Source organism: Triplophysa dalaica, chromosome 16, assembly GCF_015846415.1.
Source record: "Triplophysa dalaica isolate WHDGS20190420 chromosome 16, ASM1584641v1, whole genome shotgun sequence".
NCBI classification, from domain to species: domain Eukaryota; kingdom Metazoa; phylum Chordata; class Actinopteri; order Cypriniformes; family Nemacheilidae; genus Triplophysa; species Triplophysa dalaica.
In genome coordinates this window covers 16500970-16517743 of record NC_079557.1, presented here as the reverse complement: position 1 = coordinate 16517743, position 16774 = coordinate 16500970, and the positions used below count along the sequence as shown (strand labels likewise).

The 16774-nt window shown below is 43.0% G+C and overlaps 1 protein-coding gene across 2 annotated transcripts in view; it reads left to right on the top strand.

Moving 5' to 3' along the window:
* htr4 (5-hydroxytryptamine receptor 4) overlaps nucleotides 1–12067 on the top strand; it is a 106258-nt gene extending 94191 nt beyond the window's left edge. For both annotated transcript variants that reach the window (XM_056770263.1, XM_056770264.1), the window contains one exon: nucleotides 7472–12067. In XM_056770263.1, coding sequence (XP_056626241.1) covers nucleotides 7472–7559 — 88 coding nt within the window. In that variant the 3' untranslated portion in view covers nucleotides 7560–12067. The remainder of the gene's footprint in view (nucleotides 1–7471) is intronic.
* The last annotated feature ends 4707 nt before the right edge of the window (nucleotides 12068–16774 follow it).

The following is a 16774-nucleotide window of genomic DNA, read 5'->3' as shown; positions in this document are numbered from 1 at the left end:
CCGGACCTGGCTCTCAGACCTTATAGCTCTGACAACTGCCCCCCCTTGGCTGATTCCACTGACGAAGGACCTTCTCTCGCAGGGGAAGGGCACGTTTTGGCACCCACAGCCAGGCCTCTGGAACCTCCATGCCTGGCCTCTGGACGGGACAAAGAGACCTTGAGCGGCTTGCCCCAGGCAGTCTTAGAGACCGTCCTGCAGGCTAGAGCCCCCTCCACTAGGCAGTTGTACGCCTATAAGTGGCAGCTCTTTTCGTCCTGGTGTTCTTCCCGCGGGGAGAACCCACGGAATTGCCAGATCGGGTCCGTGCTGGCCTTTCTACGGCAAAGACTAGAGAGTAACCTCTCCCCATCCACGCTGAAAGTGTACGTTGCCGCTATTGCCGCACATCACGATCTCGTGCAGGGTAAGTCTTTGGGTAGATGAAGACTGCGCTCCTGTTGGCGCTCGCTTCGATCAAGAGGGTTGGGGACCTCCAGGCATTCTCCGTGTCCTTGGGCCTGGCGACTCTCACGTGATCCTGAGACCCAGGCCCGGCTACGTGCCCAAGGTTCCCACTACTCCCTTCAGGGACCAGGTGGTGCACCTCCAGGCGCTTCCCCCTAGAGAAGAAGACCCAACCTCCGATGTGCTGTGTCCGGTACGCGCCTTGCGCCTCTACCTAGACCGCACACAGGACCTGAGAAGGTCCGAGCAGCTGTTTGTCTGTTTCGGCGTTTTTATTTTTATCTCTGAGATGATAGGTTCTCAGAATCAAACCCCACTCTGTCTCTCAACACAACGTCTCGTTCCCTCCATCAGGGAACGAAGGTTACAGACGTAACAGAGACGTTTTAGTGGTAGTCACCAATATGAAGAATGTTGGGGTGCAATATGTCCCGGTTTACTTTATTTTGGTATCCTCACTCAGAGCTGGATAAATTTCTCTGAAAAGTAATGAATTACTAGTTAATAATTAATTCAATTCAAGTTTAATTATATAGCGCTTTTCACAATATGCATTGTTCCAAAACTGCTTTACAGGGGCAAACAGGAAGAACAGAAAAGGTAAAACACAGCACAGTACATGGTGTTTATAGAACAAGTAAGATCATTCTAATAAATAATATCAAATTAATAAATAAATAAATGCAGTCTCCCGGTGAGCAAGCCAACACTGCCCTGCTGTGGCGAGGAACCCAAACTCCAATGATTGATTAATGGAGAACAAAACCTTGGGAGAAACCAGGCTCAGCCGGGAGGGCCAAATCCCCTCTGACGTGTCATAGCTGCACTCAGTGACCCCGACCAAAGGCCACCGAGCAAATATCTACAAGGAAGAGGGAGATCCAACAATCTACAACCCAGAAAGTCCCACTCAACGAAAACCGTGCAGGTTCAACCCGGTCCCACTCCACGATCGACACCAGAAAACAGAGGAACAACCAGGGAAAATAGAACTTTATTCCTCTGTTGTCCGACATCGACCACAAAACAAGGCCAAACCGGACCCACACAGCCCCAGCAGATGAATCCCCACAACCAACAAGCCAACAAGTTTAGGTGCTACGTATGAGAAAGCTCGACCCCCTTTAGTTGATTTAGTTATCCTAGGTGTCATCAAAAGTCCTCAGTTTTAGAGAGCGTGATGGGTTGTAATGTGATAAAAGCTCAGTTAAGTAAGTAGGGGGTAAACCATTTAAAGCTTTGTAAGTAATTAAAATAATTTAAAAATCAATACGATACTTAATGGGTAGCCAGTGAAGCGATGATAAAACCGGGGTTATGTGATCGTATTTTCTTGACCTGGTAAGAACTCTGGCAGCTGCATTCTGAACTAACTGTAGTTTGTTTATTGATGATAAAGGACAACCCGGAACAACTTTTGAGAGGTTTCTCTTTTTGTTTTCCTTTTTTCTTTCAGCTAAATGTCATGCCCAATTGACAAGCAGCAGTTTGATTGACAAGTGATCTGACCAATCATAACGGCAAAATTATTGTTATGGTGAACAGAGAGATAATTATATTGCCAGTTTTAAGGGACGTTCACACTATAATGATTAATGATAACTAAGTTATAACTTTACAAAATCAGACCAATACAGATACAAGACACAATATTGTTGAAATCATAACTCTACGAGTTACAGACGGAAGTGTTCCGGTAGTGTTGTTTAATGCGGAATATATAAAATATTGAAATATTACTCACACAGACCATGTACAGTATGAGCAAACAAAAAGCTACAAAAGTAGCCTATTGCATCACGCAAGTTTAGAATTAACGTAACATTATCGTTTGCTGATGTTGACCCAAATATACGTAATTCAATAATTATACCTTTTTAACAGTTACAGTTATCTCAAATCCTTAATGTGTCTCATGAATAGGGATGGGTTTCGTTAAGGTTTTATAGCATCAATACTGTTATCGATACTACGCTCTATAATTAGATGCAAAACCACAGGATGTGAAAAGATGTTAAGCAATTTAAGTTTCTTTATTACAGCTGAGCTTTAGAACTGCAGTTTACAAATGCTTCTGAGCAAACAGAAAATGCCACATTACAAAACGTGTGTGTATTCCTTAGCATTTCACTTACGGCGCTAAGCATGTGCATAGGAGCACATCATAATGTAATTCAACATATTTACTTTACATCACTGTGGTTATTTGGCTGGTAGACCGTATTTCTTTTTTCCTTTCTGATTTTACATCTACATAAATTTAAGTACTATTTTCTAAGCAATTAATATTTTTTTAATTATATTTGCTATTTTTTATACTTCTACTTGCACATTTACTTCTATTTAATAAAGTAAGTAAATAAACTCCGTTGCCGAATTATTAAAAACCAATGTTATAACTTCCTAAATAAAAGGCCTTTTATTTTGACGGGTTGCCGCAAAGGGGTGTTTGACGGAAGCTTCTTTGTTGTGAAACGCAGAAGCTGAAAGCTCCACAAGCGCAACCATGGCACTCCTTCATTCATAAACACGATCAGATCACAAATACATTGTGGAAATAATATGGCCTTAGATATCACACATATGTCGAGCAAACTTCGGGCATCTTATTTATTCATTAAAAACAAATTTGTGAATTCAAAAACGAATTACATTATGATTTTACCCTTATGATGACGACAAAATCGAGCACCGTGACGTCGCCCGGCATGGCGCAGCCGGGGCCCCACCCCGGAGCCAGGCCCGGGGTTGGGGCTCGTATGCGAGCGCCTGGTGGTCGGGCCTTCCCCCATGGGGTCCGGCCGGGCTCAGCCCGAAGGAGCGACGTGGGGCCACCCTCCCGTGGACCCACCACCTGCAGGAGGGACCGTAAGGGGCCGGTGCAAAGTGGATCAGGTGGTAGTCGAAAGCAGGGGCCTCGACAACCCGATCCCTGGACGCGGAATCTAGCTCTAGGGACATGGAATGTCACCTCTCTGACGGGGAAGGAGCCGGAGATTGTGCGTGAGGTTCAGAGATTCCGACTAGAGATAGTCGGGATCACCTCTACGCACAGCTTGGGCTCTGGAACCACACTCCTCGATGGAGGATGGACTCTTCACTACTCTGGAGTTGCCCAGGGTGAGAGGCGGCAGGCTGGTGTGGGTTTGCTTATAGCCCCCCAGCTCAGCCGCCATGTGTTGGAGTTTACCCCGGTGAACGAGAGGGTCGCTTCCCTGCGCCGTTGGGTCGGGGATAGGTCTCTCACTGTTGTGTGTGCCTACGGGCCAAATGGCAGTGTAGAGTACCAGGCCTTCTTGGAGACTCTGCTGGAAAGTGCCCCGACTGGGGACTCCGTCGTTCTGCTGGGGGAATTCAACGCCCACGTGGGCAACGACAGTGACACCTGGAGGGACGTGATTGGGAGGAACGGCCCCCCTGATCTGAACCAGAGTGGTTTTCTGTTATTGGACTTCTGTGCTAGTTACAGTTTGGCCATAACGAACACCATGTTTAAGCATAAGGGTGTCCATCAGTGCACATGGCACCAGGATACCCTTGGCCGGAGGTCGATGATCGACTTTGTGGTTGTTTCATCTGACCTACGGCCATATGTCTTGGACACTCGGGTGAAGAGAGGGGCGGAGCTGTCAACCGATCACCACCTGGTGGTGAGTTGGATCCGATGGCGGGGGAGGAAGCTGGACAGACTCGGCAGACCCAAACGTACTGTGAGGGTCTGTTGGGAACGTTTGGCCGAATCGCCTGTCAGGGAGATCTTCAACTTCAACCTCCGGCAGAGCTTCGACCAGATCCCGAGGGAGTCTGGAGATATTGAGTCCGAGTGGACCATGTTCGCCACCTCCATTGTCAACGCAGCCACTCGGAGCTGTGGCCGTAAGGTCTCCGGTGCCTGTCAAGGCGGCAATCCCCGAACCCGGTGGTGGACACCGGAAGTAAGGGATGCCGTCAAGCTGAAGAAGGAGTCCTATCGGGCCTGGCGGGCTTGTGGGACTCCCGAGGAAGCTGACATGTACCGACAGGCCAAGCGGACTGCAGCCCGGGTGGTTGGGGAGGCAAAAACTCGGGCCTGGGAGGAGTTCGGTGAGGCCATGGAGAAAGACTATCGGTCGGCCTCGAAGAGATTCTGGCAAACCGTCCGGCGCCTCAGGAGGGGGAAGTAGTGCCCTACCAACGCTGTTTACAGTGGAGGGGGGCAGCTGTTGACCTCGACCGGGGATATCATCAGGCGGTGGAAGGAATACTTTGAGGATTTCCTCAATCCCGCCGTCATGTCTTCCATTGAGGAAGCAGAGGCCGAGGGCTCGGAGGCGGACTTGCCCATCACCCGGGATGAAGTCACCGAGGTAGTCAAGAAACTCCTCGGTGGCAGGGCACCGGGGGTGGATGAGATCCGCCCTGAGTACCTCAAGTCTCTGGATGTTGTGGGGCTGTCTTGGCTGACACGCCTCTGCAGCATTGCGTGGCGGTCGGGGACAGTGCCCTTGGACTGGCAGATCGGGGTGGTGGTCCCTCTTTTTAAGAAGGGGGACCGGAGGGTGTGCTCCAACTATCGGGGATCACACTTCTCAGCCTCCCCGGGAAAGTTTATGCCAGGGTACTGGAGAGAAGAATCCGGCCGATGGTAGAACCCCGGATTCAGGAGGAACAGTGTGGTTTCCGTCCCGGTCGTGGAACACTGGACCAGCTCTATACCCTCTCCAGGGTGCTGGAGGGTTCATGGGAGTTTGCCCAACCAATCCACATGTGTTTTGTGGATTTGGATAAGGCATTCGACTGTGTCCCTCGCGGCATCTTGTGGAGGGTTCTCCGGGAGTATGGGATTCGGGACCCTTTGCTAAGGGCCATCCAGTCCCTGTACGACCGAAGCAGGAGCTTGGTTTGCATTGCCGGCAGTAAGTCAGACTTGTTCCCGGTGCATGTTGGACTCCGGCAGGGCTGCCCTTTGTCGCCGGTTCTGTTCATAATTTTTATGGACAGAATTTCTAGGCGCAGCCAGGGGGCGGAGGGCGTCGGGTTTGGGGACCACACGATTTCATATCTGCTCTTTGCGGATGATGTCATCGTGCTGGCCCCATCAGACCAGGACCTCCAGCATGCACTGGGACGGTTTGCAGCCGAGTGTGAAGCGGCTGGGATGAGAATCAGCACCTCCAAATCTGAGGCCATGGTTCTCAGTCGGAAAAGGGTGGCTTGCTCACTTCAGGTAGGTGGAGAGTTCCTGCCTCAAGTGGAGGAGTTCAAGTATCTGGGGGTCTTGTTCACGAGTGAGGGAAGGATGGAACGGGAGATTGACAGACGGATCGGGGCAGCTTCTGCAGTAATGCAGTCGCTGTACCGGTCTGTCATGGTGAAGAAGGAGCTGAGCCGCAAGGCGAAGCTCTCGATTTACCGGTCAATTAAGTTCCTACTCTCACCTATGGTCATGAGCTGTGGGTCATGACCGAAAGGACAAGATCCCGGATACAGGCGGCCGAAATGAGCTTTCTCCGCAGGGTGGCCGGGCGATCCCTTAGAGATAGGGTGAGAAGCTCGGTCACTCGGGAGGAGCTCAGAGTAGAGCCGCTGCTCCTCCACATCGAAAGGGGCCAGCTGAGGTGGCTCGGGCATCTTTTCCGGATGCCCCCTGGACGCCTTCCTGGGAATGTGTTCCGGGCATGTCCCACCGGGAGAAGACCCTGGGGAAGACCTAGGACACGCTGGAGGGACTATGTCTCCCGGCTGGCCTGGGAACGCCTCGGTGTCCCCCCGGAAGAGCTGGAGGAAGTGTCTAGGGAGAGGGAAGTCTGGGCATCCCTGCTTAGACTGCTGCCCCCGCGACCCGGCCCCGGAAAAGCAGAAGAAGATGGATGGATGGATGGATGGAAAAACAAATTTCTTAAGATTTAGCCTGTATGACGTCTGTTTTGCTGAGATTTTGCCTTTTGCCAAATCTCTTGAATTTATGATAACAGTAAGATTAACCATTTTTTTCCAAATTTATATTAACATTTTTCTTACCAATTCAGATTTTCCTATCCTTTTTTTTATTTTTTATTTTTATTGTCCTTTAATTGGTTTCTTCGTATTACCGTAATGGAGTGCTGTTCTTTTTTTTTGAATATTAATACAACAATTCATTGGAACGAGTGAGGGAGGACATGTCAAAGTCATTAGTGGCTGTCTGTACAGCCAAACCAGCCAGTCAGAAGCATATGAGCGTTTTAAACATGGTTCATCTCATGATAATGTAGATCAAGTATATGTAAATAATCCATATGAACCAATTTAGAAAAATAAAAAGAAATGTAATTCCTTTGAGCGAAAGCAGAAGGCTAGCCTTCTCGTCAAATTCGGAGTTTATGTTTGCAGAACGGAGCGCAAAATAATCTCTAGGGAATGTGAACGTTTTCTGAAGGAAGACATATATTCTTGGGGAAGAAAAATATTCTTGGGGAAGATAAAAATGTAATTTTAATTTGCATCTTATGAAGTTTGGACAAATAACGGACAACAGTGTTTTGTTTTAGCGTGATAATTTTGAACAAAATAATTTTGGGTTTTTAGTAGTCTAGTTTTAATAGAAAACCAGGGGACCCCCAAATTCATTATTTAAGTACGTAAGGCTTATGACGGGTCCGGGAACACCCCATCCCCCCCTCAATACAAACCCTGGTTCTTGGTACCCATCCATACTCACAAATGCATATTTTTCCAGAAGTTCTTCACTATTTCCCCAGGGAGTGCACAATGGTTCATACTGAAAGCATGTCGGACATAGCAACTGGAACGAATGGGGGCGGAGTTTCGCGAAGGGTCACTTGCTCTTTGGAACTGCCTTCAGTTTGCTTGTTTATTAAAAAGGATTGTAATGAATTTTTGTGCCAGAGAGGAGGGGGGTGTTCACGACTATAGAGGAATACAGCATTGTGCAATAGTAAAGCAATATGTATAAAACTAAGAAATGCATGTAATCGTTTAGCACAAATGTATTTTTCAGGGGTTTTATTGACATGTAAAAGTGACGTCTATTTTTTCTTTTCAGGTATTCAGTTCTTCACAATGGAAACCACGGTGAGCAGGAGAAACTGTCAGTACAGCATGACACAGAGTCCCAGGAATCATGTTTATGACACCGGTCACCCTCTAATGAGGACCATCACTGGAAGACGCCATGTGGCTCAGACACAACCAGACCATTTCAGGACTAAAATACTGACAGCCGGACTGAACTATTTGCTCAAAGAGCTGATGAACAATAAAGGAAAGAACAATTTTGCCAAAGTTACTTTGGTATATATTTAGGTATTTCTTTTTGTGGAGGAGTCTTGGTAAGATTTCCCCAATACTTTGTGTATTTCCTCTTTGGTTCTCTTGGGAATACTACTTCTAAACCAAAAACATCTAATAAGCTTTATGTGGAGAGACTCCCTTCAGATCTGGAGTCAGAATAGCACTTCTGAAGGTATTAAGATTAAGATTTCTTTCCTTTTAATAAAGGAGAGTTAAAAACATTCACCCGACCGTATAAAAAGCTGAAAACACAGCTAAGGGAATTAAAAAGTTTTCTTTTAAGCATTGAAATCCCACAAGGGCCTGTGACGCTTTATAGTGATTTTCGAGGGAATAACAAATTTAAATGTGAGATCAAAGAATGTAAGGATTCAATTTTTCTTTCCAAATCAAGGATAGAGAGGATTCAAGCATCTTTCTAAAAGAATAATAGTCCACCTTAGGATAGAGTGTGATTCAAAGTAACACCACAAAATTCCTCAATTTAAATATATCTAGTCTTAAGAAAGTGAAATATTCTTTGTTTTATATCCTTTTTGTGATATATCTTTATTCCAAGGATTCTGGCAGGAAATTACGTATTTTCATAATGTTTTTAGGGCTGTCAAACGATTAATCACGATTAATAAGCTTTTATACATGTATGCCTGTGTACTGTGCATAATAATTTGGTATTTATAATAACATACACACATGCATATATTAAAAAGAAAAATATAAACATTTATATATAATATACATTATTGGAAAATATACATTTACATATACATTTAGGCATTTGGCAGACGCTTTTATCCAAAGCGAATTACATTGCTTTATCCTATACATTTTACATAGGTATTCAAACATATATATCGAACCCACAACCTTGCGTTGTTAATGCAATGCTCTTACCACTGAGCTACAGGAAAGCTAGTGGTAAAAAATACATGTATAAAAAATACATGTAAATATTTCCGAAATATGTATACATGTGTGTATATGTTTTTGAAGAAAAAAAAATGAATAAGCACTGTAAACAGACATATACTGTATAATGTAAACGCAAACTTTTATTCTGGATTCAATTAATTGCGATTTATCGTTTGACAGCCATAATTTTCTTACTTCAAAGGGATAGCTCAACCAAAAATGAAAATTCTTACATTAATTACTCACTCTCCAGTTGTACCAAACCTGTAAACATTTCTATGTTTCGTTGAACACAGAGAAAGATAGTTTGAAGAATGCTTGTAACCAAACAGTTCCACCATTGAGTATCATAGTAGGAAAAGTGCCCCAGAACTGTTTGCTGTCCTACATTCTTCAAAATATATGTATTTTTTCCTGCCATGGTAGTCAATTGGGTCCAAGAACTCTTTGGTAACAAGCATTCTTCCAAATATCTTTCTCTGTTTTCATCAAAACAAAGACATTTATACAGATTTGGAACAACTCAAAGATTAGTCCATTTTTGTTTTCGGGTGAACAGTCCCTTTAAAATCTCCTGCACTGTAAGACATAAAGCTCATTGAGCAATGAGGTGTGCTGGTCAAAGACAACAATCATTTCAAGTTAAACTAGCTAAATCACAAACAACTAAAGCAGAGATGTGATCGTCTGAATCTCAGATTAGTGGTGTGCTTTACATGCATCTCTAAATACATCCATTTCCATGGGAACTTCACTTCCAGGGTTCTCCTCTGACCTGAATAGCTCAGTATTAAACAGCTATGTGAAGTCTGTTGGCTGTACCTGCTACTGAGAATGTGTCAAGGCACTTAAACAAAAATCTTTGGTAACCGCGAGCAGGACCAAATTTCTCAGCCACAGTGTCTTAAACTGCATTGGCTGAAGATGACCACAGTTTACCCAAACCTGTTTGACTGTTCCTTCTGTGGAATGCTAATGGCTGAGTTTAACAGAACGAGCATTGTATAACTTTAAAGACTTGAACAATTGACATTTGAGACTATGGAAATGTTGCATTCTGTTCCACTGAAAAGAGTAGGTCATAAATGTTAGGAACACATGTTTTGTGGCAAGTGATACACGTAAATTGTTTGGGGGTGCACTGTTTCTTTCTAAGGGTATTAAGTGCGCTACTATATGTAAATGCTTCCTGGACATCGAAAAGAAAAATTCACAGCTGCTAAAGAATTTTATTTGTCTCCATAACAAAATTTCAGGTTCAAAATGAGAGATGTTTTTTTTTTGTTTTTCTAACTAAAAACCCTCAAAGTAGTGACGTGCCATAGTAAAGCTTACTGGCAGCTGAGGGTTTGAAGTGATAGTTAACCCAAAAAAAAACCTTCTTTCATCACTTAGTCACCGTCTTTTCATTTCAAACCTGTATGACATTCTTGATTCTGTAGAACACAAAAGAAGATATGTTGAAGAAGTTTAGGACCTGGCCCGCATTCACTTGGATGGTTTTGTGTCTATACAATAAAAGTGAACAGGGGCCAGTGCTGTTCGGTAACCAACTTTCTTCAATATATCTTCTTCTGTCTTCTGCGGTCTTACAGGTGTTAAATGACAAGAGGATCAGTTAATGATTACAGAATTTTCTTTTTTGGGTGATCTATCACTTTAAGTAAATCTGTCCCAAACAATGTCCTGCTAAAGCAGAACTGACTGAGAAGTGAGAACAACATACACCCCATAATTCCAGCACCTACAGGTCTGCTCAACCTTTAACTGTGCCTCTGCCTAAAACCAGTAACCATTGGGAACACTACCTGTTGCTTGAATTGATTAAATACATTTTGAGATAATAAAGTTTGGGTGTCAGGCAGGTTTCATCTGAGGAACAGTTCCATTTCTGACAGCTACACAGAAGTGTCCACATAAGACAATTTAAATATCAAACATCTACAGTTCAGCAAGATCATCTGTTTGATTTTTAAACAGTGACCTCTCCTGAAAATAAAGCACTTGTAGCACTTTTTATAAGAATCTAATTATCGTATCCACAAGTCATTCAGTATTCTGGTCACGAATTGGTTATTGCAGTCCAAAATTATATATGAAGAATATGAAAGCTAATGAATTAATTTGAGTGTGAAATTATATCAAATCATTTGTCGGACACTCTGTGACATGATGAAGGAACCAATCAGGAGACAGACAAGGATTTGATCCACCAATGGGAGAAATGATAATGGCTTTGTTTGTTGTAATTTCCTGTTTTGCAAACCAAACCCTAAGAGAGGGAATGACCAATTTATTTGTTTTCATGTTCTGTATGTTTATCGACTGATATTTAATTTCTAAGGTAGAGCTTAGTTTTTGAAGTCCATTTTGATTCGATTGTACATAGGAATATATTTGTATGCAAAAAATGATGTGCGTTCCCTAAATGCTTTAGTCGGACATTTCTTCTTCCAGCTTGGTATATCAGTGAATGCTGACCGTGAACTCAACAGTGTCATTTAATGCTATGTCTAGATAAGCTGTATACCAGGCTACGTATTTTTTTAATTAACAATCAAACATGTACATGGCCGTGCCTTCACATCCATCACAGATATACAAGAGCATCGATGTACAGTGAAACTGTGCAAGTTAACACAAACACATGCTTTCAAATATTACAAAATGAACATAAAACAGTACAATCAAAATTTATCTGTAAACCAGGCACCCGTGGTGGTCTGGTAGATTATGTCCGAGTGTAGAACTCATTATTGATCTTCGATTTTCAATTATGTAGCATTCTTTGATTTTGAAGAATTTTGTCCGTAGCAAACAGCTTGCACATTTTCACATCAATTGTTGGATGGATGTCATTCTGCTGTTTAGATGAAGATGGATATTTGGTGTTTTAAGCTAAAAGAAGAACAATGACTGTAAGTGATCTAGAAGGCAAATCTTCCCTGAGTTTGTTATGAGCCCAGATCGATGTAGATGGATTTAAAAAAAGTAGCCATGACAGTATCTAAAACACTCCTACATGAGCCGTAAATTATTGAATTAAACAAGACAGTCAAATACGACTGAAATAACATTCAAAGCTCTCCCCAAACACTAATGTCCAGCTACCAGACATTCAGCGCTATCATTAATGTCAGGATTTCACGTGAAATTGCTTCGTAGATCGATGCATCAGGCCTCCGTAACCGTGCTTTTAAAACTTCACACATGATATTACACCTCAGAGCCCTGATGGCTGAAGTTTGAAGCACGAATGTGTTGTAAATCTCCCAACAAATTGTAGAACTTTTTTAAACTCAGTATTTATTTTGATGGATTAAAGATTGATATTTTCATGTAAGGCTTCTCTATCAGGGAGCTATGTGTATTACTTTTTCTGTTGCTATGTGACAGCTCTAAAAATGATTATTAAAGACTACAAGATGTTATTAACCTTTATGTGGGGTGTGGTGTCAAAATACATAAGCACATATTCAACGTGCAACATTTCAATCCTTAAGAGTTTTCTGCATAATATAGACTGCTGTTTAATTTAAAGGGACAGTTCACCCAAACATAAATTCTGTCTTCATTGATGTTGTTTAAAACCTGACTTACTTTCTTGTATGGAATACAAAATTTGATATTTTGAGAAATGAGACGTGGTTTGGTGCCATACAATAGAATCAATCCAGACCAAGGCCGGATTAACCATATGGGCAACTGGGCAATTCCCCCTCTAAAGGGCCCAGGTAGGTGACGCCAATCAATGCGCACTGACCCGGTCGCGTGACGGCAAGCGCCGCTACAAAACACAACTCAAAAAATGCAAACATGGAGAAGCTAAATAAAAGCGCTAAACGGAGATTAAAAAAGCAGAAGAATATCAGGAACGCAGAAATTTTTAAATATATCCTGAAAATAGGGAATTTCTTCACACGTTAGCAACTCTTCTGCTAAGGCAGCATCCGTCAAAGAGGACAGCTACTTATACAGCTTCACTGCCGGCACTAGCTAATGTTCAAAACCCCGAGAGCGAAGAGCCCCTGGCAGCATCTTCAACCGACGGCCCGGACTCTGCTGCAAGTGCGACCGTTGAGGGAAGCGGTGATGGGTCTCGAGTCTCACCGCCATCAGAACCGCTCGTCGAGTCTGCGAGCAGCCCCTGCACCACAGACACGGCTCTCGGCACTTTCTCTCTTACACCAGTTTGCACATTCAAAGTCCAGTAAAATGCCAGTGTGAGAGATGTGTTTGCCAAATGAAATCAAGCATTTCAAATTTAAACATGCTCTTCCCCATTATTTAGGATTAAAATTGTGTATTTTGCCAGATTATTTGTCTTGTCTAATTGAGAAATTTACAGATTTCCAAAAGTTTATCTTGCACTGCAATGTTTAACCCTTGCCTGTCTTGTTGAACTGTGATTTGACAGATTGTTTTCTTTTTTAAGACGAGTTAAAATGAGTTTAGGAGCAAATATGATACTGCATTTTATTAATTTTTTCCTTGTGGTGGATCCATGAAAATGCTGTAAATTGTTTATTGTTGTTGAGAGAAAACAGCAGATTTCAAAATGTTTATATTGTACTATAACTTAATTGTCCTGTTGTATTCTGAGGTGACAGGGTGATTTCTGTTTAAAAATAAGGTGAGGACCAAACTGCTACTTGATTCTAGGAGACTATGGAATTTTGTTTGTGTCTTGTCTTTGGACTTCCTCTGTGATGGGTCTCAATTCAATACATTTGTGCTGGGAGTAGGTGTTGTTAAATAAATACTGGATTCCTTGAAAGTGGTTGCTTATTTATTTATTTGTGAAAATGGAGGATACTTACTTCACTCTTTATGTAGTGGGTCAATTTTGCCAGATTATACTGATGCCGATGACTTTTGTTTTCATAACATCATAAATGAGTGGCCTTGACAAGAGAACATAGTGGTGCATTTGTAGTTCTATGAGCATTTGCACATCTGAACATCAAAATGCACTTGATGACAGTTAATTATTGTAATATTGAGTATATTTACTGTATAACTGTAATTTATTCTGTATTTTGCCAGATTATGGTGATCCTGGGGTCGTGATTATGGGGTACTTGAATATTGTTGCCCAGAGTACAGCAAAATTTTAATCTGGCCCTGATCCAGACTAAAAAACATCCTTCAAATTATCTTCTTTTTTGTTTTTCACAAGGACAAAAGTCATAAAGGTTTCGAATGACATGAGAGTAAATAACATCATATTTCATTTTCCTTTAGATATCACGATATCACTTTGATGTCCTCACCTTACAGAACATTTTGAACTATGTGGCAGTATGTTCCATCTTGTTCAGGCTAGGGCACTCAACATTTAATAATTTATCCATTTTCTCTGAAAAACCGACTGGTAGGAAAGCTCTTCAATAATGAGGTGCAGACCTCCTTAGTCTCCTCCCAGTGGAGCATTCACCTTTGGCAATGCCAGAGCTGATTTCCCTTAACCAATCTGATGGATCATAAACTGTTTTAAAAGCTTTCCTCATGCTCTTCTGTGCCACCCTTACTTAACTTTCACCTTGGCATTACGGAGTTAACCTTGAGATATTTTTGCTAAGGTGCATCAACGTTTCCAGGTGGCCTATTCTGGATTTAAATGAGATAGAAAATGAGATTTAACTCAGACTTTCACGGAGCACTGATGACACAGAGCTGTATTCAAGTCGCTAGCTCGAGTGTGATGAATCCAAACAGCATCATTCTGGCTATTATCATCATTTCTGGGGCACCCAAAATTCCCATCGTCATCCCATAAGAAAAATAAATCACAAATGAGGTATTGCAATTATTTCTGCCGGACATCAAGAGATTATATGGAGACCAAATTTTTGCATAGGGTTGCATAGGGTTGTTTCTTAGATGTATCTCCTGAGAAATAGACACAGAAATCTCACAATGAGATTTTTATCCTTAAATTGCTTAGAATAAATAAAAATGGTAAATACTGTTAAAATACATGCATTGTATAAAAAATCCGGAAGCTGGGGCACCAGAAATACAACATAAAGTAAACAGTCTATTCCTGGAAAATTCCATGTTTTCCATGCTTTTTCTGTAACTTGGTGTTGTTCGCAGTATTTCAAGAGTAGACTGAATAACAAACTCTTGTAAAAAAAAACGGGGGGTTACATAAGGTAACCTAGTTCTATGAATAAGGTCAACACGCCACAGTATGGGTCAGCCTAGCTAAGGATGAGCTGTCAGGAGATGGTATATCAAATAAGCCACGCCCCGCTTGCTACCCCGGCTATAAATACGGGCGTGAGCCACCACCCATTCTCTTTTGCCGAGTAGCGAAAAGTACTCCCTGAGTGACCGCGCCGTGTGGCGTGTTGACCTTATTCATAGAACTAGGTTACCTTATGTAACCCCTCGTTCTATTTCATTTCAGTCAACACGCCACAGTATGGGTCAACTGTATACCAGATAAGGTCAGAAGGGGAGAACCAACCCAAGCGGGGCGATAAAAATCAAGGAAACCTTTTAATGCTGAATAGAACATTTATTAGTTACCTTGTTGTGTACATAGGTAAGCAGAGGGCAGTCAGCACCTCAACAATATTTACATGTACACACATAAATCAGAGGGTGTTCTGCCCCTCGATAATATATATAACACCTTTAATCAGAGGTGTTTAGCACCATGATAATAATTATATAACCCAGTTAGTCAGAGGGTGTTCAGCACCTTGACACATAACATTAACTCAGTTTATCAGAGGGTGTTCAGCACCATGATAAAAATATAGAACACAGTTAGTCAGAGGGTGTTCAGCACCTTGACACATAACATTAACTCAGATAATCAGAGGGTGTTCATCACCTTGATAATATTTATACATAACACAGTTAATCAGAGGGTGTCATCACCTTGACAACCTTACCTTTATACAATGAAATCAGAAGGTGTTCTGCACCTGGACATCACTTGGACCAGTCCGATCAGGCAGTCCTGCTGTCTGCAGGACAGTTGATGAGACCGTCGTAGCCACATCTAGACGGTAAAACTTAGCAAATGTCAGTGATGATGACCATCCTGCTGCTGCGCACACGTCTTCCAGAGGAACCCCATTAAACAATGCCCAGGAGGCAGCCACTCCTCTTGTAGAGTGGGCCACTACTCCCTGAGGGGGAGGCATCCCAGCGCTTTGATAAGCGAGCTTAATCAGCCTGACAATCCATTTTGACAGCCTCTGCTTGGACACTGCCTGGCCTTGTACCAAGTCTCCAAAACACACAAATAACTGATCGGTATGTCTGATCCGTTGTGTGCAAGATATATATCTTCTCAGTGCCCTGACAGGACAGATTAGATGGAGTCTGGCCCCTTCCTCTGAAACGTGAGGAGGTGGATGGAATGGTTCTATCACCAAAGGCCTGGAAACAAAAGAACGTGGCAGAACTTTTGGCAGAAATGAAGGGTTTTGAAGAAGTGATATAGATGATCCTTCTTCTCCCAATCTCAAACATGCCGGATGCACAGAGAAGGCATGAATTTCACTCACCCTCTTCATTGAAGAGATAGACAAGAGAAATGCTGTCTTCAACGTCAGAAATTCCATCCCAAGCTCATGTAGAGGTTCAAAAGGAGGTTCTGCAATAGCCCTCAAGACAACCCCCAGATCCCATGAGGGAATTAGTCGAGCTCGAGATGGGCAAAGTCTACGAGCCCCCTTGAGATAACGTCTGAGAAGAGGTTGTGACCCCACTGTGCAACCTTCATAGCCCTCATGACGGTCAGATATAGCTGCCACATAGCCTCTCAAGGTTGATTCCATTACTCCTGTCTCCAGTACAAACTGAAGAAATGAGAGGATGGAATCCACTCCACTCGACACTGGGTCTATCTCCAGTGAGTGACACCATCTGGAATACCGTTCCCATCTATAGGCATAAAGTCGCCTTGTGGAGGGGGCTTTGGCTGCCTGCAATGTGGTCAGGACTGCTGCCCCTAGAGTCCTGGCTGGCTCCCGTCTAGTGGCCAGACATGTAACCTGAACTTCCCTGGAGTCGGGTGGAAGATCTGACCCAGGGCCTGGGAAAGCATATTGTTTGTGACTGGGAGACCCCAAGGTGCCCCTATCAACAACACGATCAAATCGGCCATCCATGGCTGTTG